General features: G+C 39.8%; 1 protein-coding gene across 3 annotated transcripts in view; it reads left to right on the top strand.

Annotated features, from left to right (window-relative positions):
- Positions 1-22,411, top strand: part of LOC107089879 (angiomotin-like) — a 41,509-nt gene extending 19,098 nt beyond the window's left edge. For 2 of the 3 annotated variants that reach the window (XM_015382906.1, XM_015382905.1), the window contains exons 5-13: positions 934-1,078; positions 2,788-2,880; positions 4,879-5,024; positions 7,416-7,565; positions 10,402-10,598; positions 14,724-14,852; positions 15,601-15,839; positions 20,094-20,348; positions 21,227-22,411. In XM_015382906.1, the coding sequence (XP_015238392.1) occupies positions 934-1,078; positions 2,788-2,880; positions 4,879-5,024; positions 7,416-7,565; positions 10,402-10,598; positions 14,724-14,852; positions 15,601-15,839; positions 20,094-20,348; positions 21,227-21,354 (1,482 nt within the window). In that variant the 3' untranslated portion in view covers positions 21,355-22,411. The remainder of the gene's footprint in view (positions 1-933; positions 1,079-2,787; positions 2,881-4,878; positions 5,025-7,415; positions 7,566-10,401; positions 10,599-14,723; positions 14,853-15,600; positions 15,840-20,093; positions 20,349-21,226) is intronic. The other variant, XM_015382904.1, reaches the window with a different exon arrangement.
- Positions 22,412-25,722: the final 3,311 nt, after the last annotated feature.

Here is a 25,722-nt window from a genome sequence, read left to right on the forward strand (position 1 = left end):
TAACTGTTTTATGTCCCACCACGCTAACATGGCCAAATCGTGTTAAAGTACATAAATATGATTAATGCTACGTTCACACCACGCGCGCTTTGAGCAGCAAAAAAGCATCTGCTGCTTCATTTTTGATGCTTGTCCACATTAAGGTCAGAAGCGCCTCAAGGCATCTTTGAATCTCCTGAAATGGAAAATCCTGGATCCAGTCAAGCTGACTGGATGTGCAGGGAAGCCTTTATTTAGCCAAATTACACGGAAGTTCAGGAACATTCAGGTTCTGCTGGAAAGATCTGGATCTGGAACGTTCTTCATTCAGTAGCAGATATTTCCTAAGATAGCTCAGATGCTTTAACTCCATGTGTGGGTTTAAATTTGAAGTGGACGTTGCTGATGTACAGACTTGTTTTTTTATTTCCAGTGTTTTTTTCTGTCCCAGTCTTCCATTGATAGTTGATCAAACTCTGCCATCAGAAAAACCCTGCAGATGCAGATGAGTCTGAATGCAGCAGATTAGTACTAGCAGCAGACATGCTGCTCTGTCAGGCTGTTTACTGTAATAAATGCCATAAAACTTGAAGTTTTCTAATGAAATGTGTCGCTATCAATTGAACGCCAACGTGAGCTGTGTGTCGCTCATTGTTCTCAGAGTGAACGTCGCTCTTGTTCACAATCATTACTTCAAAACAGTTCAACATTCACTAAAAATATGAACACATTCATAGAAAGCCGTTGATTGAACACATTAATGCCCAGCACACAAACTGGATGAGAGGTTGCTTTTGCTTCTGTTGCCCACTCTGCTTGCAGTACTTTGTTTCACTTAAGTTAAATAAAGAAGAATTCATGTATAGAATATTTACCACATGTGTTTGATAACTGGTATAATGTGAGTATATAGCATTAAATGAATCATATACTGAGTGTTTTGCTTGTTTATAGTTGGAAACAGAGATACAGCTGGTGTCAGAGGCCTATGAAAATCTGGCCAAGTCGTCCTCTAAGAGGGAAGCCTTGGAGAAAACCATGAGGAACAAGTTGGAGCTGCAGGTTCGCCGACTGCATGACTTCAACAGAGACCTGCGAGGTGAGAGCTGGGAGAAGGATTTTAAAATCCAAACACATGGATGCCAGTCTAGGTACCGGGTGTCATTAAGTACAGGAAAATCTGGTAAAGTTCATATATTAGACTGAATGCTGTGTAAAATTGGTTATTTTATTTATATATATATATAAAAAAACATGTAAGAACTGTAAATATGCAGTCATATGTTTACATTACTATTTTTTTATATGTCTATTACTGTTTTCAAGGCTGCACTTTAAAAAAGGAAATTGTCTAGAACTGTTTTAAACGAAATTTCTTTTTTTTTTACGCTCGTGTATACGAAAAAACTAAATAAATCTAAGTCTCTAATATCGATAGCAAAACCTGGATATTTATAGGTGAGGATGTTTCCATCATAAACCTGCCTAAACACAGTCGCATTTTAAAACCAAACCATGTGAGAATTTTCATTCACTAGTTAAATGGTGGAAGATGTGCCTTTGCAGATTAGACCACTTTCTGTTTTTAAAGGAATAGTACACCCAAAACATGATTAGCCTTCATTTTCTACTCACCCCCATGCTGAACAACACTCTGGAGTACTTTTTTGATATCTCAAATGCATCTGGAGATCTGGGAGGCTTCTTGCTGTCTGCTGACATTCAAATAATGGAGGTCTATGGCGCCCGAGACAGAAAGGTCCATAAAAGTCCACAAAAACGTTTCAATATTCCTCCATACTGCTCGTCCAATGTATTCCAAGTGTCCTGAGTGGGTAGCATCCAGAATTTACTCGAAACAAAGTCATTTAGAATGTTTTTTAGAGCATAAACAGTAGTGTATAGGATTTCCTGAAAGCGCGTTCACGAGTCTACGGAAACCTCGGCAGACCAAACTAGATAAAAGTAAGCATTCAGCGTCTGCTCTGCCGATAATGCAAGCGTAGAAGAAGAAATGTGCTGTTTACCTGTGCAAAGAAAGAAACAACGAAAGAAAAATGTCTGAGGACTTCAGTGTTGAGGAAGAGCATGAGTTCTTTGCCGAGCTGAATGCGCACTTTCATCTGGTTTGGTCTGCCGGCTTCCGTAGCGTAGTGAACGCGCAGGCGCGCGCTTTCAGGAAATCCTATACACTACTGTTTATGCTCTAAAAACATTCTAAATGACTTCCTTTCGAGTAAATTCTGGATGCTACCCACTCAGGACACTTGGATAACATGTTTTGGGTGTACTATTCCTTTAAGGGCATCTAATCCAAAGGAGTGAGCCACTGCTATCAATGAGATGTGCTGTTATTTCAGCTTTGCCTCAGAAATTGTTCACTACGCCTTTAATTTAAACAGCATGGATGTTAAATATATGCATCTATTTGTTAGCAAAGACTGTAGGAAAGTATAGTTAGCCTTTATTTAGAAAATATGGATGTTGTGCTGGTTCCTGTTGGAACATCGTAGATTGACCCTGTGGTTCTGGTGCCTATCCCCTGGTTATAGCGCAGTGGTTATTGCCTGGCCATCCCTATTAACAATCTCTGGCTACACCTCTGTATAGATCCAGAGATAAAAGTACACTTTTAGCGTAAATATTTTAGCATCTGTAGATTTAATTGGAAAAATCTGTTTTTAACACCTATACAGAGTAACAGAGATGACGTCTAAACTAAGCTGCTAATTGATTGGACCCACTTTTTAATCAGATCAGTCCTTTCTAGATGTGATGATGCTTTTGTTTTATTGTGCTGTTTTGAAGAGCGCATGGAGACGGCCAACAAACAGCTGGCCTCTAAGGAGTGTGACAGCTCTGAGGACAATCGCAAAACCATCTCCCAGTTGGTTGCTCAGAGTGAGTGAAACACACACACACAATACGTCTCTGTTTGCAGGGCCTTTCCATTCATTTCTTTTTTTATGATTCTACAGCCCAACTGTGATGCTTACCCTATAACAGCAATTCCCAGAATGGGGTCCCGACATCGGGCCCCATGAAGGCCATTTGGTCCAGTGCTAGTTTTCCAGAAAATGTCCCCCGCAATGTAACAAATACAAGAGTGTCACACTAAGCAAATTTCTCTCCTTTATAGCACGATGAGGAAAAGTGGCCATATTTTTATTACCCTGTAGGAATAATTTCTCAGAAATATGCTACATTGTAGACTTATTGGTACTTGTGGGGACCCCTGACTCTCTATAGCCTCTTTCCCTTTGAAATAACGGGTTAACGTTAGCTAAGGATGCTAGCGGGTTAATGTGGGTCAACCTGCTAACAGTTAGCATTTGGCTCCTTTCCCACGGGCATAAAAAGCTGCTCTAACCCCTCGTCGGTAGCTGCATGGCCTCTGTCAACCCCACAGTATGCGTGTCTGGTGACATCATCACGCTGGGTTAGCGATGTCACCAGAGCCACAGAAATCAGGAAAGTAAACAATGGAGAGCAACATGGAATGGATGAAGGGCGTATTCAGTGTGCTTTATTGTTTCTCTCTATTATCTGTCTGAATCCCTCCCACCAGAGCTGCTCCATGTTTATCCAATGTAAGCAGAGTTGATTCTGCTTGTTAGTTGCGTTCAATCGTATCACGTAATTTAGCGGGTCAGTCTGGCTCTGGTGTGCCCTCAGCATGCCGATCGTTGTTTGACCCGTGCTATTAAAAACCCATTGGTCTCTGGGTTTAAACAGGTTTTCTGCCAGCAGGGAAAACCTGAGCTGAGTTACAGTCCTTGGGGTGGGTTAGAGTTAAGGCCTGAAGACACGGGTTTCGTAGGACTTTTTAATCTCAGATCCGATTTTTTTCCGCGTCACACTGACTGCGTATAAAGAGGCTCCAACTAGGCAGGGTGGGCAGATCTATGCAGATTTTTTCCCCTTTTGTCTCTGTGCCACACAATAAAAAAACTTATTTGACTGGACAGTTTATGAAAATTTAAGAAAAAAAATAAAAAATAAACAACCACTGCAGCTGTTAAGGAAAGCCCCACTTAACGAGTCTGTGCAGCAAACCAGAGCAGATAGAGAATGATCATCTATTAAAAACATAATAAGATCTACGTCTAAAGAAAAGGAAAACACAGCAGTAAATGGCGTGGGACGGTTTCTATGGTGACTGAGAGGTGACTCTCAGAGAGTCTAGGAAGTTTATCCAAGTTTTTCTTTCTTTCATAAAGAGGTGAGAGAGATACGCTCTCTCCATCCAACTATTCGGCCTAACCATATCTCAATTCACACATCAGTTCTAACCTTAAACGCACCACAAGAAGTATTCTTACCTCATGGGGACCAGTCACTGGTCAAGTTTGGAAAATCTAGCTTATTTCTGAGAAATTGGCCCCAAAGAGTAAAGCCTGTGGGGCCAATAAAGGAATAGTTTCCACAGGAGGAAGGAAAACAAGCAGCTTGGTGGGGTTCTGCTCTACTCAAGGGTTTGTTTTTAGTTTACAATCTTTCAGCTCAGTGGGATGTTGTGTTGCTGAGTTTAAGCTTAATTTTTAACACTTTCAGATACTTTTCTAAAAACCTGCATTGAAGTCATTTTTTAATGATTTTCCTTGTTATTATTTTTCTGTTATTTTTATTCTCTCCTTTCTTTCACAGCAGCCCTGCTCCCCCAGAGGGCCCCGTTTTAATATGGAGGCCCAAACCTTTAAACCTTTGATCCATTGAGGGATCAATCTTTGCAGATTATCCAGAACCCCCTGCTTGCCCTTATACATTTCCTTTTGCACAAGAAATGTAGTGCTTTATATTTAGAACAGTTTTAGATGAACCTCCTGGTAACGGCAGGCTGCTGTGTCTCAACTATGACCATAAATAATTACAGGTCTTTTATGTTTCATCGTGTTTCAGATAAAGAAATTATGCGGGAGAAAGAGAAACTGGAGATGGAGCTGAATGCTGTTCGCTCAACTGCAGACGACCAAAGGAGGCACATTGAGATCAGAGATCAAGCCCTGAACAATGCTCAGGCTAAAGTGGTTAAGCTTGAGGAGGAGGTAGGAGAAACACAAATATAAGCATCTTAAGTTGTTGTTTCCTAATATTAGAGATTTATGTATTAAGTTTGTTGCTAATTTGTTGAAGAAGTGAGATTCAACCAGTGGTACTGATCAGATATCTGATGTCCAGCTGAGGTTATTACATGTTATTACATGATTCCCAATTTCCTAGCGTTGACTCGAGGTCCTCAAACAGGAACATTTCTCAGATTGAATGTGACATATTTGCCTAATTTCTGTATAATAACAAATGTTTAGCAAAACCACTGCACAGAACCCTGGATGAACTCACATGTCGGTCAAAGGGCAAGCGTCCTCTCAAAAGATGAGTTAAACGATGAATCATAAGAAAATGCTACGACCAAAAATTTGGGGCTTTAAAAAAAGGAAGAGAAGGAGGAACTCTTAAAACCCACAGTTTTGCAAATTGGCATAAAACGACATGGAAGTAAAGAAAACACAACCGGACCTGGAAGAGGTGCAGGATTAGACGGCAGAGCTGGAAGAGTGGAAGACGGAGAAAGAAAGAAATTAGGAAGGAACTGGATGTGATATAAGTGGAGCAGGTGGAAAGAAAAGCTAGATTTGACAAACTACACTATCAGGTTGGACCTAATGCCACAAAACAACCGGTTGGACATAGAAATAAAACGACAGGCAACATGTAAAATAATAGAGAAACACAAATGTAATAAAATCCTACCATAAGAAATCCTAAGAAACAAGAAGCTTTGCTGTTTTTAAAGTAGCAAGATGTGAACAAGTTGGAGGTAAATGTATTTCTTAACTTCTCGAAACCAAGCAGTTTATAACGTTTAAAACTAATAACTCAGAATGCATGAAAATAACAACGTTAAAATGTTTACCAATACAGACATGGTAGACATCGTTGGAAAGCTTCGATTCTCCACGATTCAACCACAAAGTTCATTTTATGGACACGGCGAGCACCAAAGCACAATTAACACAGATATAGCAGCATGGCAAAATGTAAACATGACAAAGCAGCCACAACAAGCGAGCTGCCTTTATTACTGCTGTTTGAGAATAAATAAACCCAACTTTGAGTCATGTTTGAACTGATGCAGCTTGGGTTGTGTTTTACTCACCCAATTTTCATGTATATATTCAGAAACTAGAAGGTGCTAGCTTTCAAATAAGGTATCACACATAATTTGGGCTTACAGTTCCTAAGTTATCTGCTTCTCCATTTGGGTATGCAAAATAGGCGAGGATTTCCTAAAATGAGGTGAATGTTAATACTTTTTAAAGATACGTTTCCACTGTGGATACAATAGTCAGCATTTTATTTTACTATGGCGATGGGACTAAAGCATTAGAAGTTACAAGGTTTGGGCAACTGGACTCTGAGTTTTCTAGCAGATGTTTTGCCTCTCTTCCCCCTGAATCTGTGCTCGACCTGCAGTATATTAATGTCAGTGTCCTCCACCACTAGTTAGAACAGAAGAAGCCTCTTGGATGAGAGAAGAAACGTCTACTGGATAAAGGCCCTGTTCCACCGTGACAATATATAAGTACAAAAAATCTGGCAAACGCTGGGTTATGTTGGATAAGTTATGGGTACGCTAATGTACGCTAGAACACGCTGGCATACGGCGAGTATTTCCCGTCGTATGCCAGCGTCTGCCATCCGTGCGCCATCAGTTCCAGGTCAGCTATCTGATGGTTGACATCCATTCAGTGTCAGTTCCTCATCCGTCGTGGCATCTAGCTGATCCTAAACCTCTGAGTAACTTGTGCATAACTTCTCCGTAACTTATCCAGAACTTCTCTCCAAGCATATCAAGGTATCTGACGTGTTCCAGACGAGCGCTGAACGTCTTTCTAACTTCCAGCTACTGTATAATGGCGTATTGGCAGCGTTTTGGTATAAAGGGGGTTCACAGGAGGAAACCGTCAGTTCTCCTCCAGACTTCATCCCCATCATAGGGTGAGCCTGAAGGTGAGGGTGATGGATCCTCCCTGCGTTCACGCCCACCACCAACACACTTCCTAGCAGACATGACGCTCAATCTGCTGGGTTAATACCGCGATCAAAGACATATTTTTATGCAGGCCGGGCGCATGGCTGCTCCTGAGGGGAGCAGCTTTAACTGATGCTTCATAATGCGTTACGTATGCTCTGTATACATCAAAACGTGAAAAAATCCATAGAAAGTTCAGCGTACGCCCGCGTTTTAGGAGATTCTGGGACGTCGGGCAGGCGCTGGATATACCGGCAAGTTATGACAGAAGCCTTAATTCATGTCCAGCTGCCTAAACTCACCTTTTCAAGCTTGACAATGATCTGGATGACCGAGGATCTTCACAGATATGTTAGACGTGTCATTGACAGTAAAAGCAATGTGTGTGTTTTTATGTGTGCAGCTTAAAAAGAAGCAAGTTTATGTGGAGAAAGTGGAGAGGATGCAACAGGCTCTGGCTCAGCTTCAGGCAGCGTGTGAGAAGAGAGAACAGCTGGAACATCGCCTTCGTACCAGACTGGAGAGAGAGCTGGAGTCTCTACGTCTGCAGCAGGTAGTGCAATACGTGTCCGATTGATCATCATTCAGGGATTACATGCATTCATTGATAACCCATCAGATTATCAGATCAAAATTGGCCAGTTTTCTAAGCTTAATACAGAAGAACTTCCACAGCCTTTAGATAATGAGCCTCTGTTCTCAGGGCAGGAGCCTATCCAGTGGTTTACTGGTTTCAGGAATCTTATAAAATTGTCTGCTAAAGGCCAGAAGACAAGAAATCTGATTTTGAGTCTGATCTGACAGAAAAGGATGTCGGACGAAGTCATGGCGTTTAGCGCTCATTGAGAGTCAAACAGCAGCTGGATGCAAATGATAATAAATCCATCCTACTGTATTGGTCCAGCCAGTGGCGGATCTAGGGGGCGGCTGCTTGGGGCTGCAGCCCCGGATGTTTCCCCAAGATCCCCGGATCTCGCTTCTGAGCTGATCTGGGTAAAATGTGCAGTACTGGAATTCACCAGGGAGTGGCAGCATGCAGGAAAGCAGCCTGTAGCATTACCACACAGAAAAAGAAATGTTTCCCTCTCATCACTGCCAGCTTTTAGGAGTCAGCGCCTCCGCTGCAAATTTTAATCGGATAGGTCAGCGGCGGATATGAATGGATATCAGAAGCTTTTTCCAAAGGCAGGAAGCTGCAGCAGCAGCAGCTGTTGCTAAACAGACTGATGTCACAGGTTTATGAAGCTTTGACTGATTTTAAGACGTTGTTTGTTGAGATCTTGTGCAAAATTCTGTTCCCGGATCCGATCATTTTCAAAGCGCTTCTGATTTCTCGGTAAAAATAGATAATTTGTTCATATCAAGGTTGTAAGATCCAGTTCAGCAGCTTTTGTTTACAAAATTGTAAAAAATAAATAGACAAGGTCTTTTCACGCTGTTTTGTGTTGTTTTTTTTTAAACACCAAGAGAATCAGTGTTTTATCACTTGAGCCTGACAGAAATAAAAGTCAGTCACCAAACACAGTTTTCCAACTCGTAGGGTGTATTTATATTTTCTCATTGGTGATGTAAGAGGATGGAAACTGGCTGATAGCAGGACACAAAAGTTAAGAGTTCCTGAAAAGATGAGACTGTAGACTTTCTGCTAAATCCTGTTCTAATGTAAAACATGACAGATTACTGGATTAAAGACATTTCTAGTATAAGATATGATATCACATAAACTATTTTTGAGAAATTGGAAACAGTTGCTCTTTATTTCCCACAGATATGGGAGGAGGAGAGGAGAGAATGGATATTTCAGCTTCTCTTTCCATCCAGAAAGATTTCTCCACTCAAAATGTCTGGTGCAATGCTACTCCACACTTTTAGAACTGAGAATTGAAAATATATTTCATATATGTCATCAAACCAAAAGTCTGATTTATTTTAACTATTTTGGATTTCAAAATATAAAATAATAAATGTTTCAAACATAATATAAAAATAAAACAGGATTTTTTTATTTTTTCCCACATTATGGCGGAATGGATTATATCAGGTGGCTAAAATATTTGATTCTCCTCTCATAACTCTGGCAAATAATGATCAAATGAGACCAAATCCACAGAGTTTGTTGTTGATGAAGAGAGGAATAAACACAGTTAAAGACTTGCAGGTAAATTAATTTCTTCCCATGTTATGGAGGGGAACGGATTATTTAATTCAGCTGAAGTATCCATTCTCTCCTCTCCTCCTCCCATATCTTTAGGAAATAAAGAGAAACTGTTTCCAAATTCTTAAAAAAATGTTCTGTGTAATAGCATCTAGTATACTAGAAATGTCTTTAATCCAATAATCTGTCATATTTTACATTAGAACGAGATTTACCAGGAAGTCTACACTCGCATCTTCACCTTCAGGTCTAAGCCGATCTCCTTACTGGGAGGCAGAGGAGTCCCAGCTTAAACATGGGACCAACGTTTAAGCTCTCTAGAAAGGACTAACATTGGTTTGATTCTGTTGCTGATTTATGCTGCATCTCTTCTGGTTATGGCTAAAAATGGTTTTATTTTTAACTCCTGTATTTAAGCTTGAAACAGAAGTCACTGAGCTTTGCTGCCATGGGATGAGCCGATAAAAAGTTCTGGCTACAGATTTTCACGGTTTCCTCTTTATGCGTAAATTAATATTTGCCGTATTTTCTGGACTATAAGCCGCAGCTTTTTTCCAATGCTTTGAACCATGCGGCCAAAACGAAGGTATGCCAGGGGGCTGAAATCAAAGGTGCATAGTTTGCACAAAAACAGGAGTTTCCTTCTGTCCCAGTCTTCCTTTGTTAGATCATCAAACTCCACCCAGCTCTCTGTTACCCTGCAGATGCAGATGAGTCTGAATGGAGCAGACTAGTACTGTCAGGCTGTTTACTGTAATAAGTGCCATAAAACTTGAAGTTATCTAATGAAATGTGTCGTTATTAATTGAACGCCAACGTGAGCTGTGTCTGTCGCTCGTTCTTCTCAGAGTGAACGCCGCTCTCATTCCGTTCATTACTTCAAAACTCATCAGTTCAGTTCACTGTTCACTAGAAACTGGAACGTGAACTGATGCACAGAATTGGGTTTCTGCATATAGTGAGGTGCGCTCTTAGTCTGGAAAATACGGTAATGCTCTGCCATATTCACTACTATAACAAAAAAAACTAATATAACAGCACAGCTCTGATTATAGAGCATGAAATGATAAATGACCCCTGATGATGTTTTAAAAGCAGTTTAAAATGTTTGTAATCTACCTGACTCAAACACTGTTGAAACGTTTTATTTATGTCATCTTGTTTGTTTGTATGCTACGTCTATCAGTCAGCCTTTATAGGACTCTCTGTCTTGTCTGTCATATGTGAACCTCAGCGTCAAGGAAGCTCACAGAACAGCGCTTTGGGGACATCAGAGTACAACGCTGCAGCCCTAATGGAACATCTAAGGGAGAAGGAGGAGCGCATTCTGGCTCTGGAGGCGGACATGACCAAGTGGGAGCAAAAGTATTTGGAGGAAAGTGTGATGAGGCAGTTTGCTCTGGATGCTGCAGCATCTGTTGCTACGCAGAGGTGAGGTTCTTCCATGCATCTATTCATGACGCCCTTCTATCTGGGAATGATCATTGTTAAGCTTCTAGGAGGCGCTGTAGAGGAATTAGATCACAGCCACCATATGTTGTCCTGAATTCCTGGATGTGGTTGAACTGGTTGAACTCCAGTGATCTACATAAAGAATAGAGTCAAATCTATGGTCATGGAAAGATGCCATGCTGCCACAACCAGACCCTTTAGTGAAAAACATTCCTGTTCCTGTTCTAAAGCAAAGTCAGAGAGAAAAAAAAATTAATTTACAACAACGATGCCAAAAAGTGACCTTCTGACTTAAAATGGACTGTTAGGAGCTTTTTTTTTTCTCTGTACCAAATCTATGATATAGCCGTCAAGCCCTGAACTCAGCAAATCCGAATTTGTGTACGATCTGACACAAAATCGTGTCGGACAAGGTTGTGGTGTTTAGCACTCTTTGAAAGTCGGTGGGGATGATCACTCCCAACACAATGTTCTGCAAGAGTCTGTTATACTGGGACTACGCTGCAATTCAGTAGCAGTTCCATGGGTCTGACAGGAAGAGAGACGCGCTTACACAGTAAAACACAGGAGCTTAGGGAGAAAATAAAAAATAACTTCTGTTAAACGGCACATATATTGCAGGCGGGACAAACTCGTGCAAAAACAATCAATGGAACATAAAAAAAATAGAAAACTATATTTTATAACAAAACTAAATGCAACCAAAAATAACCATTAATCATCATGGATGATGTGTGTGAGAATGTACGATTCTTATTAGTGTTTTTATCAGCTATTGTTATTTATTTCTTATATTATGTGTAAATGGTGGTGACAGTGATCTTTGTTTTTAAGCATATGCACTGATCGATCGATGGCACTTTTTTTTTAAATTTCGTTGTTCTTTCTGACAATGACAACAATAAAGATAAAAGATAATAATAATAGAACTTTCCCCATGAAAGGAGATCAGGAGGACAGAAAACAGATAAATTAGTGATCCTACGAGAAGCAGACAGAGCAGCTAAGAGCAGCTCATCACTCTCCCCTCTTTATGATAAAAAGAGAAACCTAAACTTCTCAGATTCTCTCTGAGATTCACCTCTCTGCCTCAGTCAGCATAGAAACCGTCTCACAGCCTTTATTGCTGTGTTTTTTTTTCTTTACACATAGTTCCCATTATATTGTTTATATTGGGCTATAAAAATTCTCTATCATTTAGGAGATGCTGCACAGACTTATAAAGTGGGCTTTGCTTTATAACTGCACTGGTTGTTTTTTTATTCTTATCTATTTTTTATAACTTTTCATGATCAGTCCAATGTGGGAAATCCCAGAGACAGATTAGATAAATATCTGCACAGATCTGCTCGTCCTTTGCAGTCGGAGCCTCTCTATATGCAGTCAGTGTGTAACCAGTGTGACCGGGCCTGCAGGCCTTCAAACAGCTGCTCAAAGGAACAAAAGAATAAGAAATCCTTCAGTAGACATGTTTCCATAAACATTAACGTTTTGCTTTGTATTTTCTGGTTAATTAGCTTCAAGCCAGATGGAAAAAAGACATTCGATTCACAATTTCCCTTTTTGAAAGGTTTGCCCAAAGTCTGTCTGAGAATTTGGATGGAAACAGTTAATCAGGATAGACCTTCACACCAAGGGTGTTTTTAACCCATTTGTTGGGGGTGCTGATCAACACCCTAAATTCAATCAAAGCAACCCTAAATTCTTAGTTTTTATATTGAATGTGATTTTTAAAATAAAGAAGCAAACAAACAAAAAACTATGAAAGTGTTGTTGTGTTTGCTGAGCTTAAACTCAGGCTACCCTTCATGAGTCCAGCAGGGAGTCTCCTGCTCCTCTGTCCTGTTTAAACTGGAATGACAGAAGGNTCCTCTGTCCTGTTTAAACTGGAATGACAGAAGGCGGCTGCTGTCATATGCTAAGATGCTAAGAAGTGACATGCTGGCTGGATGCTCATTAACATTATGAGTCCGGCTGAGTGTGAGTGTTTTTTACAGACAGCCTCGTCAAAGAAATAAAAATTTTTTGTAAAAACAAACAAAAAAAAAATTAAAAAGCCAAATTGAAGTAAGAGTAGCCCAAATCAGAAACATTTTGTTTCAATTATCGCCCCATATTTTAATGTTCTCCAGAATGCTGATGAAGATTCTCAGTCATCCAGGTCATAGTCATTCTGTTTAAGTTTAAAAAAATCCACTGGACTTGGTTTCCAAGATTTGAAGACGTTTCGCCACCTCTCCAGGAAGCTTTCTCAATTCAATGCACTAGCCTCCAAACCAAACCCTTAAACAGAGACTAGTGCATCCAGAAGATAAAACCCCCAGACCGAATATGAGCGGAGTGGTATATGCTGTTCAGTGCAGCGAGGAATGCTCTGATCTTTATATTGGAGAAACCAAACAACCTCTCCAGAGACGCATGGCCCAACACAGAAGAGCGCCCTCCTCTGGACAAGACTCTGCGGTACATCTAAACCTTGTGGGCAAAGGACATTCTTTCGAGGACAAAAATGTTCACATTCTGGATAAAGAAAATAGGTGGTTTGAGAGGGGCGTGAAGGAAGCCATCTATGTTAAGAGAGAAAAACCAAGTTTAAACAGAGGTGGTGGACTCAGATTCCAGCTTCCAAAAACTTGATGACATAATTGACAGGTTTCAGATATTACAGGCTAACAATGGAACCAAATGACCCATTCATCGGTTACCATTTGCATGTTTCCAAGCGATACAAGGCTTTGTCTATATAAGACTCAAACTCACTGCGGATCCAGACATTTGAATTGAGAAAGCTTCCTGGAGAGGTGGAGAAACGTCTTCAAATCTAGGAAACTAAGTCCAGTGGATTGCTTTTTTTTTTTTGGAACTTTTACGGAATGTTCTCCAGAAGAACCCATACACTTAACATACTAGTGGACTTGTGTCTAAGCCAGACATCTCTATTACAATTTCCTAATCAACTAAATGCTTTACTGTTGCTTATTTTCACTGTATGAGGAGAAGAACAGATGAGACAGCGGAGCAGGGAAAGAGAAGAAGAAGAAGAGACAGAGCGAGCAGCCATCAAGCCAAAGGATCTCAAAATCTGCCTTTTTTATTTTATGAGCTAAGACTGCTGTTCCTTAACAGTTAGAACTGATCTAGTTCCTGCTCACTCAGTTTGGCAAATAAAAATGAACGGGTAGCACTGCTGCCTTTCAGCAAGAAGGTTCCGGGTTCGATTCCCGTCCCAGGGTCATTCTGCATGGAGTTTTCATGTTCTGACTGAGCATGTGTGGGTTCTCTCCGGGTACTCCAGCTTCCTCCTACAGTCTGAAAACAGGACTGTTAGGTTAATTGGCTTCTCTAGATTCTCCTTAGAGTGTGATTGGTTTGTCCTTTTCGTCTCTGTGTTGCCCTGAGATGGACTGGAGATCTGTCCAGTGTGGACCACGCCTCTCTGTCCAGGGTGGACCCCGCCTCTCTGTCCAGGGTGGACCCCGCCTCTCTGTCCAGGGTGGACCCCGCTTCTCTGTCCAGGGTGGACCTCGCCTCTCTGTCCAGTGTGGACCCCGCCTCTCACCCGTAGACAGCTGGAGATAGATACCAGCAGCCCTCACCACCCCAACTGGGATAAAGCGTGTCAGAAAATGGATGGATATTCTTCTGAAACAAATACTGCTCTCTGTTTTGCTTGTTGGGTATTTGGCAAAAGCCTCATGTAGGATGACTTAGTGAATAATGGAGTGAGTAATCGGTAAAAGGCATTGAGCAATTTTCAAAAATGTACAAAATGTTGATGTAGAAAACAGTGAACTGAGTCATGTTTGGCCAGAGAGCTCTCTGGGTGCCCAGCACCCATAAACCTCTGATCCTAGAATGGCCCCTGCTTCACGCCGCTCGGCTGTTTGGGCATCATAGACGCCCTGTGGACCACCAGCCACTTTATCTCAAACTGCTTCAGCACAGCCTGCAGCTTCTGGAAACATTTTTACATTAAAAATGTTAGATATTTCTTCCAAGGATGTTTTTTCAAGTATTTTTAAAACGTCATTATACTCTAAAAAGGACTGAAGATGTTTAACTAGATGCTCACCTAATTGCTTGTTATCATTATTTTGTATAAAGGGACACGTCTTTGGCAGGAATCAACCACTCTCCAAGCAGCAGCTATGAAACATCTGTGGAGGCTCGAATTCAGAAGGAAGAGGAAGAAATCCTCATGGCCAATCGTCGCTGTTTGGACATGGAGAGCAGGTTGATATGCAGCTCACAAGATTTTATGTTTGTTTATTCAATGCATTTCTGTGTAATGGAATCAGAACCGTTGCACTAAGAGCGCCCATGAAGTGACCAACGGCACAATATTTCTGTTATTAGTAGGGCTGCTACTAAGGATTATTTTGCAATTCGATTAATAATCAGACAGCAAAAGGTTCCTAAAAGAAGACTTTGTCTGAAATAAAACCAGATGAAAATAAAACTTTTCTCCTTTAGGAGTTCTGGGTAGAGAATATTGACAGACAAAATGTTTTTTTCCTCTGAAATGTAAAATGTTTATGTATTTTTTTAACCATTTTGATATAATTCCTGCTCTATGTCGGTCGCTCTGTCAGCTAAAGGCGCGTTTTACAGTCTCTATATTCCAGTTAATCGATTACTAAATTAGTTGACGATTATTCCAATAATCGATTTATCCGATTGTTTGAGGCTTAGAACAGATGAAGCTGCCATAGACTAATCACATTAGGTCGAGTCTGGCTTCACTTTTCTTAATTCATCTTTTGTGAAATATGACCCTGGTTTTCAATCATCACAAACTAAATTTAAACTAATTGTCTAGTAACTGTCTAGTTACTGTCACATCAGAATAAAAAAAGGTTGTTATTGAAAAAACTATTTAGAGCTGATTGTTTTATTAGTGTCTCTTTATTGGGCGCTGCTGTCACAGTTTATCCTCAGATCATCCTGATGTAAAACAGCCTGTTCTCCTCTTTAAATGCAGGATAAAGAACCTCCATGCCCAGATCATTGAGAAAGACGCCATGATAAAGGTTCTTCATCAGCGTTCCAGGAAGGAGCCCGTTAAGTCTGAAGCGCCATCGGCCATGCGGCCTTCTAAGTCGCTGATGTCCATCTCCAACACTGGTCCAAGTGGTTCAGGACTGCTTTCACACAACCTTGGCCTGAGCAGCTCCCCGATCACCGAGGAGCGCAAGGACAGCAACTGGAAGGGCAGCCTTGGTATACAGAAATATATATATAACTTTATTTTCTCTGATGTTACTTAACTCTGAGCTCTTCATGGAGATTTGATTCCAAATTAGTTTGACCTTTTCACTTTACAAACACCAAAAGATCAGATGACATAACATCATGATAATAATTACTAATGCCAGAGTCGTCGTAAATATTCTAAAGGGACCTTTAGATCATCCAGGCGCCATCAATAGTGCTAACATAACATTTTAGGAAGTAGGCCCGAAGGAAAATTCCAAAAATAAAAATTGTGATTCTTTTTCACCAATATTCTGATTGTGATTTTTGCACTAACCCCAAGTAGATGTTTCATCGCAGGCTTTCAGTTTTTGAAAGCTTTCGTGAAAGGAGTCCATTATTGCATGATTTTAGTTTAAACTTTGTGTGAAAACTCTTTCAACCTTTCTGTGTAGCGACAAACCCACCTTAAGCTCTTTATTTCAACCTAAAGAGCTGGAATGAGAAATTAACATTTTTATTCTTGGTAAATGTAATGGCACTATAATTTAGAGCCTCTGCGATTTGATTTGAGATTTCATTGCAAATGCAATTAATTTTACGAAGTAACATCTCAGCTTTATGCTCATTTCACAAGAATGGATATAAATGTCATACAATGGCTGCAACAGCAAATCTTTTTCATATTGTTAGGATTATTTTAATTGATGTATGAGCGTACTAAAGTCTAATAATACCTGCTTGGCTGACTGCCAGTGGCAAAGTGGATATGTCTCCTCCGCGCAGGTCGAGATAAAATGTAAACAAAGTCACGCACACAACACGCAGCTCGTATGTTGACAGCTACGTTCAGGCTGTGGGAGAAGTTATCTGGGGAAAAAACAGAGAGGCAATGCAGTCGTCCACTGGTTGTATGTGGTGCAGACCGTAGTCCTGAGGGCTGTGCCATTAGCCACGAATCCCTAGCATGGCGGGAGAAGAAGCGCCTAGGATGCGCCTTACCACGTTGAAGCTCCTCCAAGAAGGTTGGAAATGGAGGAACCTCAAATGGGGGTGCAGCTGGGGCCCTGTGGAACGAGGGATTTCTGCAGGACAGGATGCTGGAGCATCATCCAGGCTAACTCTGGCCAAGGCTGCCATAATAATTGTGCGCAGCTCGATTATTATGGCAAATTTTACTTTTCCATTTAATAGGGAAAAGAAACGCGATAAACTGTAACTATATCATCTTTATATTATTCTTTAGAATTTGGTGCCCATACAGAAAGCAACTGCAAAGTTACTAATGTATAGATTGCTTTCTATCCATAGCAAAGGTCTTTGTGATTTACGCACACGTTCAGATTCCAAATATGGGGCTATGCTGTAAAACCGCAATACGGAGAGAAGAATAAGATTTTAGCTGGATAATAAGCTAATGGTTGGTTATACTGTAGAAACTGGATGTCAATGGGATGAAATATGTTTTCATTAAATCCTGGCTGCGCTTTGGGTCATTGTCATGCTGGAAGACCCAGCCTCCACCATCTTCAATGCTCTAACTCAGGGAAGGAGTTGTTCCCCAAAATCTCCTAATACATGGCCTCAGTCATCCTCTCCTTAATACAGTAAGTACTGTCCCATGTTTAGAATAACACCTCCAAAGCATGATGCTACCACCCCCATGCCTCACAGATGGTGTTCTTGACATGATACTAAAGATGGGCTTTGAGATGTGCTGGTTTAAGCTGGGAATCCTCCATGTCATGTATGATTTCAAATCATGACGTCTTAGGCTTCGTTAAAACTGCAGGCCTTGATGCTCAATTCCCATTTTTCTGTGAAATCCAATTTTTTTTTGCGTTGCCAATCATATTTCCAAATGTATGCGACCTGTATGTGATCTCCTGTGTGAACTGCATTCATCCAACTGAAGTGTCCTGCATGTGCAGTAGAGGACACAATGATGTCACAAGCATGCATGCTCTGTTTAGGGAAGTAAACATGGTAGTGCCGGAGCGCATCTTGCAATCTTTTCCAACCTTAAAAACATAATCTTTTCAATATAAATAGTACTCTCTGCATCATTGTCTGCCATGGTTGTTGTTTTTCTTGCCACTTCTGGGTAGCAGGATGCAGAATAGTGACCTTAATGGCGTTCAGGTCGGATGGATGCGACCTGGCCGTTTAGACACAGGTCCCATTTGAAAAGATCAGATAAATCAGATTCAGGACCATAGAGCCAAGTGGCGCATTGGATGAAATTGGATCTGAGTTGTTTAGACTGTCATGAAAAGATCAGATCCAGGTCACATACTGGCAAAAAAATCGGACTTGGTTTCATTTAAGACTGATGTGTGAACATGGCCTTAGTGTATTACCATCGGTGACCATGGAAACGGTGGTCCAACCTCGTTTCAGGTCATTGAGCAGCTCCTCCCTTGTACTTCTGAGCAGATTTCTCACCTTTCTTGCGATCATTGAGACCCCACCAGGTGAGATCTTGCATGGAGCTCGTGTCCGAGGGATGTTTAGCTTCTTCCATTTTCTAATGATTGCTCCAACACGGGACTTTTTTTCACCAAGCTGCTTGGCAATTTCCCCGTAGCCCTTTACAGCCTTGTGGAGGTTTACACCTTCAGCTCTAGTGTTTGGACAGCTCAGCCATGTTACTAGTTGGATTCTTACTGATTGTACAGGGAGGATAGGTGTCTTTAGGCAGCTCAAACAGGTGAATCTAATTTAGGATAATGGCGTGTACTAGGACAGTACAATTCATTTGCCTTCCGTGCTGTTGGTGATTAAGTGGTGTAAATGCATCGTTATATAACAGTTGTTGGACACCCCTCCGGACCAATCTATCTTTCTAATTGGAAAGTTCTAAAGGACATGCGGATCTTCAGTGTGTCCTCATGAACCAGAGGATGATGCTTATACCCTGTTTCCCGGCCTCTTGAAAGATGTACAACTTTTAATTCCCTTTCATAGATTTGTAAGAATAGAATAGAAAATCCCTTTATTGTGCCACAATGGGGAAATTGAGGAAAAGCATTACAGCAAATGTGGTCGCACAAATGTGGACCTTAGGAATTGTATTAAAATAACCAAATAACGGGCAGAGTTAAAGAATAAGCAAAATAAAATACTGTACTGTACAGTGTTTGTACAAATATAAATACTGCAAAGTCACCTGAAGAATAAATAATCAATATGCTGTGGACATTTTACTGTAATGGATATGTGACATGTGCAGCAACACCAGAGATGTGCAAAATTTTAACCAGCAACATGTTATTTAAGTGACTAGGGAGAGAAACTGTGTAAAAATCAGCATGAATGGAAGAACTGATTGAGGTTGATGGGAACAGTGGTGGTTCTAGAGTCTTCCAGCTGCTGGGAGGAAGGATCTGTGATAACGCTCCCTGGTGCATTTAAGGTGCAGCAGTCTGTCACTGAAGGAGCTGTCCAGTTCAGCACCAGCTGAACCAGCATGGGGTGGGGTTATGACACATAGGGACATGGACTGCCACCAGCAGTGATTACAGAGATTTTAATCAGTAGTCCTGCTCTAAGAGTAGCAGATATTTTCATTGCTTTTATTGTGAATCCCAAAGTTTCACATATGACATCAAAAGTGGCTTAACGAGTGGGAACAAATCTTCATTTCCATTTTTACAGCAGAGAGGAAATCATTTCCCCTCAAAGGCTGGCTGCACCTTTTGGATGCTTCAGAAGTTTAGAAGCTAGTCTGAAAAATATAGGCCTTGTCCCCAACCGGAGCCTCTTCTGTGTCCATTTCAGGTGATTTAGCTCCCTCTGCTGGACAGAAAGGTGAACGGTTACTTTGCAAAGGTTTTTCCTACCCATCTATACATACGTGGGGCGTTCAATAAGCAATGACCCTGACTCATGTCCGGTTGTTTGATCTAGCTGAAATTCCCAGTGTTTTACCTCTACAGATTAAGTGGCAGATTACAGCTCTGATCTAATTGTGGTTTGTGATTTACTGGTGTTTAAACTGAGTAGAGTCTGTAAACGGAGGCTTATTCAATGTCTAGCAGTGATGCGTGCACCACAGGAGACTTTATGAAATGAAAGTAACTCATAGTGATGAAACGCTTTACAAGGTCATTTGATGACGCATCATCACCAGAAGTTACTTTCATTTCATCAAAATCTCGCTTTTAAAGGACTTTTCCTTTAAAAGCCTCAGAAAAATGAATATGCATCTGTTTCTACAAAATGTCTTATAGAAAAGTTTGTGAGACGTATTATTTATTTATTTATTTGTTTGTTTTTTAGGAGTTTTACTGGGTTCTGAGTGTCGCACAGAGTCTCTACGGACAGAATCCATCTCATCGTCCCCTTCCCCGGTGCTTTCTACCACCCCCATGACTGCAGGCCACTCAAAGAGCGGCAGCAGGGACAGCAGCACGCAGACGGACAAGGGTCAGAACCAGGAGAGCAGTAAGCCCAGTCCTTCCGTCCTGCAGAGTATGACGCTGCCTGCCCGCCTATCCAGCCCCAGCCCAGTTTACATCCCGGATCGCTTAGCAGGTTGGTTTACATTTTCATCAGCAGAGAAGCTTCTCAACATAAGCTTTTCCTTGGGTCTAAATGAATCAGGAAACTTTTTCAGGTTGATTTTCTTTGCATTCCCACTGATCATGTTGTTTCTCTGAATAAATTTGGTTTAACAATGTTGAAAAATGTAGGACCCTGTCACACCTTGCCGTTTTATCCAGCGTCTGCCTGACGTCCCAGAATCTCCTAAAACACTGAAGTACGCTGAACTTTCTAAGTTTTTTTTTGTGTTGGGCGTATAAATAGCATTCATAACGAGTCCAGAACTTATGTCAAACGACAGCCTAACTTCTGCATAACGCACGGCAGCATAATGCCCAGGAAATGATGCAGAAGCCAGTGTCCTGAGGGGGGCAGCGAAGCGCCGGGAGGCGCCGGCCTGCAGAAAAAGATTTCTTTGATCGCGGTATTAACCTAGCTGCTGTTTACCGCCCGCCCCCAGAAATACTTAAAAAGAAAAGAAAGAAAAAGGTTTGCATTGGCAGCAGATTTAACATCATGTCCGTCATTTTCCATCATATGTTGAAGAATATGATTATGTTACCTGTATAAATAAATTGTAGAGCTTTTCTCTGTGCGAGTCTCTCCAGTTTACATTCATGTTGTGCACCTATTCATAGTTTTGGAGCTTAGAAGTACAAATAAAAAAAAAAACACTCCTTCATTTGTTCCATTTCCAGGATTATTACATTAAAAGCTGCATTTTTCTATTAGAGTTGTGATTTATTACATCTGTGTGTTTATGAGTAGAAAAAACTTGAGTCACATGATCATGGCCCAACATAAAATCTGCTGATTCCTGTGATCATTTCTAAACCTTTGACTTGTATTATGTTCTTTTTTTTCTGTAGAAGTTCCAGTATTTAACAGCAGCACCTTTGAGCGGAGGTTCCCCATGCAGTCCCATTCACAGCAGCAGGCCTTGGCACCAGCAGGCCAGCAAGAGGCAGACAGCGACGTCGTTGAGATCCTCATATGAAGTCGTCTCAGGATTAGAAGAAGAACAATTTCAGCAAAGAAGTGATTGGATGGCAGCTTCATTACAGGACTTCATTATTTTCTGTGTCTAGAGCTCCATCTTAGACCAATCAGTCGTTAGTCCAAGTTCTACAAGACTAACTGCTTCGAAAACAGGCCTGAAACCATTTCAGCCTTTCTTTCCTGTTGTTTTGGTGTTTTTCTTCTGTTTGTTCCTTTTCTACCGTCTTACCCACAGTAATTGAGAAATATGTACGTAAGTCTTGAAGAAAAATGAATAATTGCACAATGCTGAGAAGCAGGATCTCTGCCCCACCTGGATGGAGTTATCTGGGATTTCTGTATCATTTCTTCCAAAATAATGTCTTAAAAAAAAATGTTTTTGGATTCAAATGTAAAGGAAATGTATAACCGTGATGTCGAGCTTCCCAGCAGAATTACTTCTCATCTTTAACAAAAAATGATGTAAAAAAGATCATCAGGATCATCAGCGCAGATTTCTGCAGACTAAGCAGTTGACCAATTGTATAAACTTTTATTTGCATTATTTATTGCACCGTTTAACCACATCTGTCAGGCTTTATTTTAAGGCTGACCTTTTGCTTTGTTTTTATATGTTATTTTTATGTTTGTTATTCCTTGGACATAACAGGTTCCTGTCAAGAGTTATATTCCCTATAAAGATATTATTCCCTCATTTTTAAGAGATTAATTTCTTTTCATGTTTTAACTCAAAACCATACATTTAAAAATGAGTAGACGGCAAATTGCATTTCAGTTTAAAGTCGAGTCCCTTGGTTTCTGCTAAGCATGCTAATCTGCATTTAGATTAAATGAGGACAATCTGATATTATACAAGAAAAAAAAAGACATATTTTTGGTTTAATAACTGAAAAAGAGAAACTTATTAAATAAGCTGAGCACTAAAGGCTAGAAGGAAAATATTTAAACTGTTATATTTTGTCAGCTGTGTTGGTATGGGACACAGTTTTAACTTTATTAACACACAATCATAATTACTTTAATGTTAAAATGAGGTTTTTTGTTTATGCCTTTGTAATAACTTTACCATTAACCAACCAGACCGCCTAGCAATCCTAATTATTCATACAAAAGGCCCTGAAAAATACATTTCATAAACAGAACCTGAAAAGAGTTACAATTATTATGAAAAATAAAATGGAAACAATTTTGTTGCAACAGTTACCATAAATGCACATATTTCTAATACATAACCTCAATCTTTGTTTAAGGTTAAAGAAGCATATCAATGAGTACGAAATATGCTTTTAATTTGTCTTTTTTCTTCTTTTTCTTTTTATCACCTTTGTTTAAACTCTAAATCTGAGCATTGATGGAGACTAAAGTCATTCTTAGTTCAAGTTTTAGTACGTCTGTGCTAAGTAAAGGTGTTCTTTCATTTCTTGAGGATTTGCACTTACTCAACTTTTGTGTGTGTATATACCTATATGATTTATTAACTTCTATGTATATATATATATAAATACTTTTTTTTTTAAATCTGCATTACCAATCTTAAGCAAATTTAAACTCTTAAGCCAAGTTTTTTTGGGAACTTAAGTTATTCTCTATTCACATTTTGGTATGTTAAGGTGTTCTTTCATTTCTTAAGGTTTTGCACCTACGAACAATTGAATTAAGTGTGTAATTATGTGTATTTTCTCAATTTATGACTTTTTTTTTTATTAAACCTGCATGGCCAACCCTTTTTGAACAATCCTGCATATAGAAAACCAGATGCCTTAACAGTGGACTACTTTTTATGATCTAGACCTTAAAGCACAATCATTCCATGTTTCCAACACAGCAGCACTTGCAAAGGTGCATTGTTGAAAGTCTACATAACACCATGATGTTGAACGATACGGGAAAAACAATGTATGGATCATAAAGGAAAAAAAAGTGTCATTGTTAAAAATATTTTATGAGAAACCTAGAAGCCAAAATGGACTCCATACTCGACCCCGCTATTTCTGGTATTTCACAGTTCAGTATAATTAGGTGGGATTTCCTTGTAGATCAGGAACACAGTGAAAGGTTTAGGTTGTTTATACAAAATTTATCAACACCTGTTTAACGGAAGAAGTTCCAGTAAATCAGAAGTTTGTTATTAGAGTCTGATCTAACTGTTTGGATAAAGACTAATTGGGGAAAAAATTTAAATTTCTCCCTATCACTATAAAAATCTAATTGAATGTATTTTTGCTGTAACGTATTTTACTGTTTCTGTTGTTGAATTCACATTACTCTAAACAAAATGGCTTCTAACCTCTCACTGTTACAATGAGAATGGTGTTTTCTAGCATTTTTTAACCAAACCTGTTGGTGTCTTGATGTTATACATTTACTGTCCAGTTTTTTACTCCATATTCACTGTATATTTCCCTAAATAAATCGCACTTTGCTTCACTTCTGTTGTGCTTTAAATATGATTTAAGTTTAAAAAAGCATTGTCCCTGTGGTGAGCTTTTAGTGCAGTTTTCCAGGTAAACAAGTTAAAGTTAACTTCTTAAATTTAATCATCTATCTGAAAGATTTCAGTTCACGTTAATGATAGATCTTCAACACGCTCAAAGGTTACCTGTGGAGTACCACAGGGATCAGTGCTAGGACCAATTCTCTTTACTTTATACATGCTCCCAATCAGTAGAGTTATTAGACAGCATGGGATTAATTTTCACTGTTATGCTGATGATACCCAGCTATATATGTCTATAATCCAGATGAAGCTAACCCATTACATAGATTACAGGCATGTCTGAAGACATAAAAACCTGGATGACTCTTAACTTTCTGCTTCTGAATGCAGACAAAACAGAAGTTATAGTCTTTGGACCAGAGTCTCTGAAAAAGAAGCTGATTAATCAGTCACTTCATTTGGATGGGATTAAACTGATTTCAGATAATAAAGTAAAAAATCTCAGTGTTGTTTTTGATCAGGACCTGTCATTTAAATCCCATATCAAAGAGGTTTCTAGAATTTCCTTCTTTCATCTGAGGAATATTGCAAAAATTAGAAATCTCCTGTCCAGGGGTGATGCTGAGAAACTAGTCCATGCATTTGTTACTTCAAGGCTGGACTATTGTAATTCTTTACTATCAGGAAGTCCACAAACTGTAGTTAAAAGCCTTCAGCTGATCCAAAATGCTGCAGCCAGAGTTCTGATGAAAATGAAAAAGAGAGATCATATCTCTCCTATCCTTTTTCCTATTCATATTCCTATTTCCTCATCCAGTTTGAGTAAAAATTAGGAAAACAACTTAAACTTGTAGTTTGACTGTTAATTTTCTTTGCGCTTTGTTTATATCTATTGAATTGTTTTACCTGAATTACACAATTACTGTTTACTACCCCAGAACCAATCAGCCTTTATCAGATTCACCTGTTCACCTGGCTCTATAAGCAGCTCTCAGATCAGTCACTAGTGTGACAGCAATATATACAGGTCCTTCTCAAAATATTAGCATATTATGATAAAGTTCATTATTTTTTCTATAATGTAATGATAAAACTTGAACATTTATATATTTTAGATTCATTGCACACTAACTGAAATATTTCTGGTCTTTTATTGTCTTAATATGGATGATTTTGGCATAAAGCTCATCAAACCCAAATTTCCTATCTCACAAAATTAGCAGATTTCATCTGACCAATGAAAAGTGTTCTTAATACAAAAAAAGTCAACCTTTAAATAATTCTGTACAGTTATGCACTCAATACTTGGTGGGGAATCCTTTAGCAGAAATGACTGCTTCAATGCGGCATGGAGGCAATCAGCCTGTGGCACTGCTGAGGTGTCATGGAGGCCCAGGATGCTTCCATAGCGTTTAGCCTTTAGCTCATCCACGGTGTTGGGTCTTGAGTCTCTAACTTTATCTACACAATATCCCACAGATCCTCTATGGGGTTCAGGTCAGGAGGTTGGCAGGCCAATTGAGCCCAGTGATGGTCAGTAAACCATTTACCAGTGGTTTTGGCTCTGTGAGCAGCTGCCAGGTGGTGCTGAAAAATGAAATCTTCATCTCCATAAAGCTTATCAGCAAATGGAAGCATGAAGTGCTCCATAATCTCCTGGTAGCTGCATTGACCCTGGCCTTGATAAAACCCAGTGGACCAACACCAGCAGCTGACATGGCGTCCCAGACCATCACTGACTGTGGGGACTTGACTTGAGATTATAATTTCTATCAGAATCTGTTGCTGTTGTCGTGTCTCCTGGTTATTTAATACATATAAGTTATGAAGTGTTATTTAGAGAGATATAGTATCAATACACAGAACCTATCTTTATATATCATATATATATATATATAGATAGGTTCTGTGTATTGATACTATATCTCT

This window comes from Cyprinodon variegatus, unplaced genomic scaffold (assembly GCF_000732505.1).
Source record: "Cyprinodon variegatus isolate N-32 unplaced genomic scaffold, C_variegatus-1.0 Scaffold269, whole genome shotgun sequence".
Classification (NCBI taxonomy): Eukaryota; Metazoa; Chordata; class Actinopteri; order Cyprinodontiformes; family Cyprinodontidae; genus Cyprinodon; species Cyprinodon variegatus.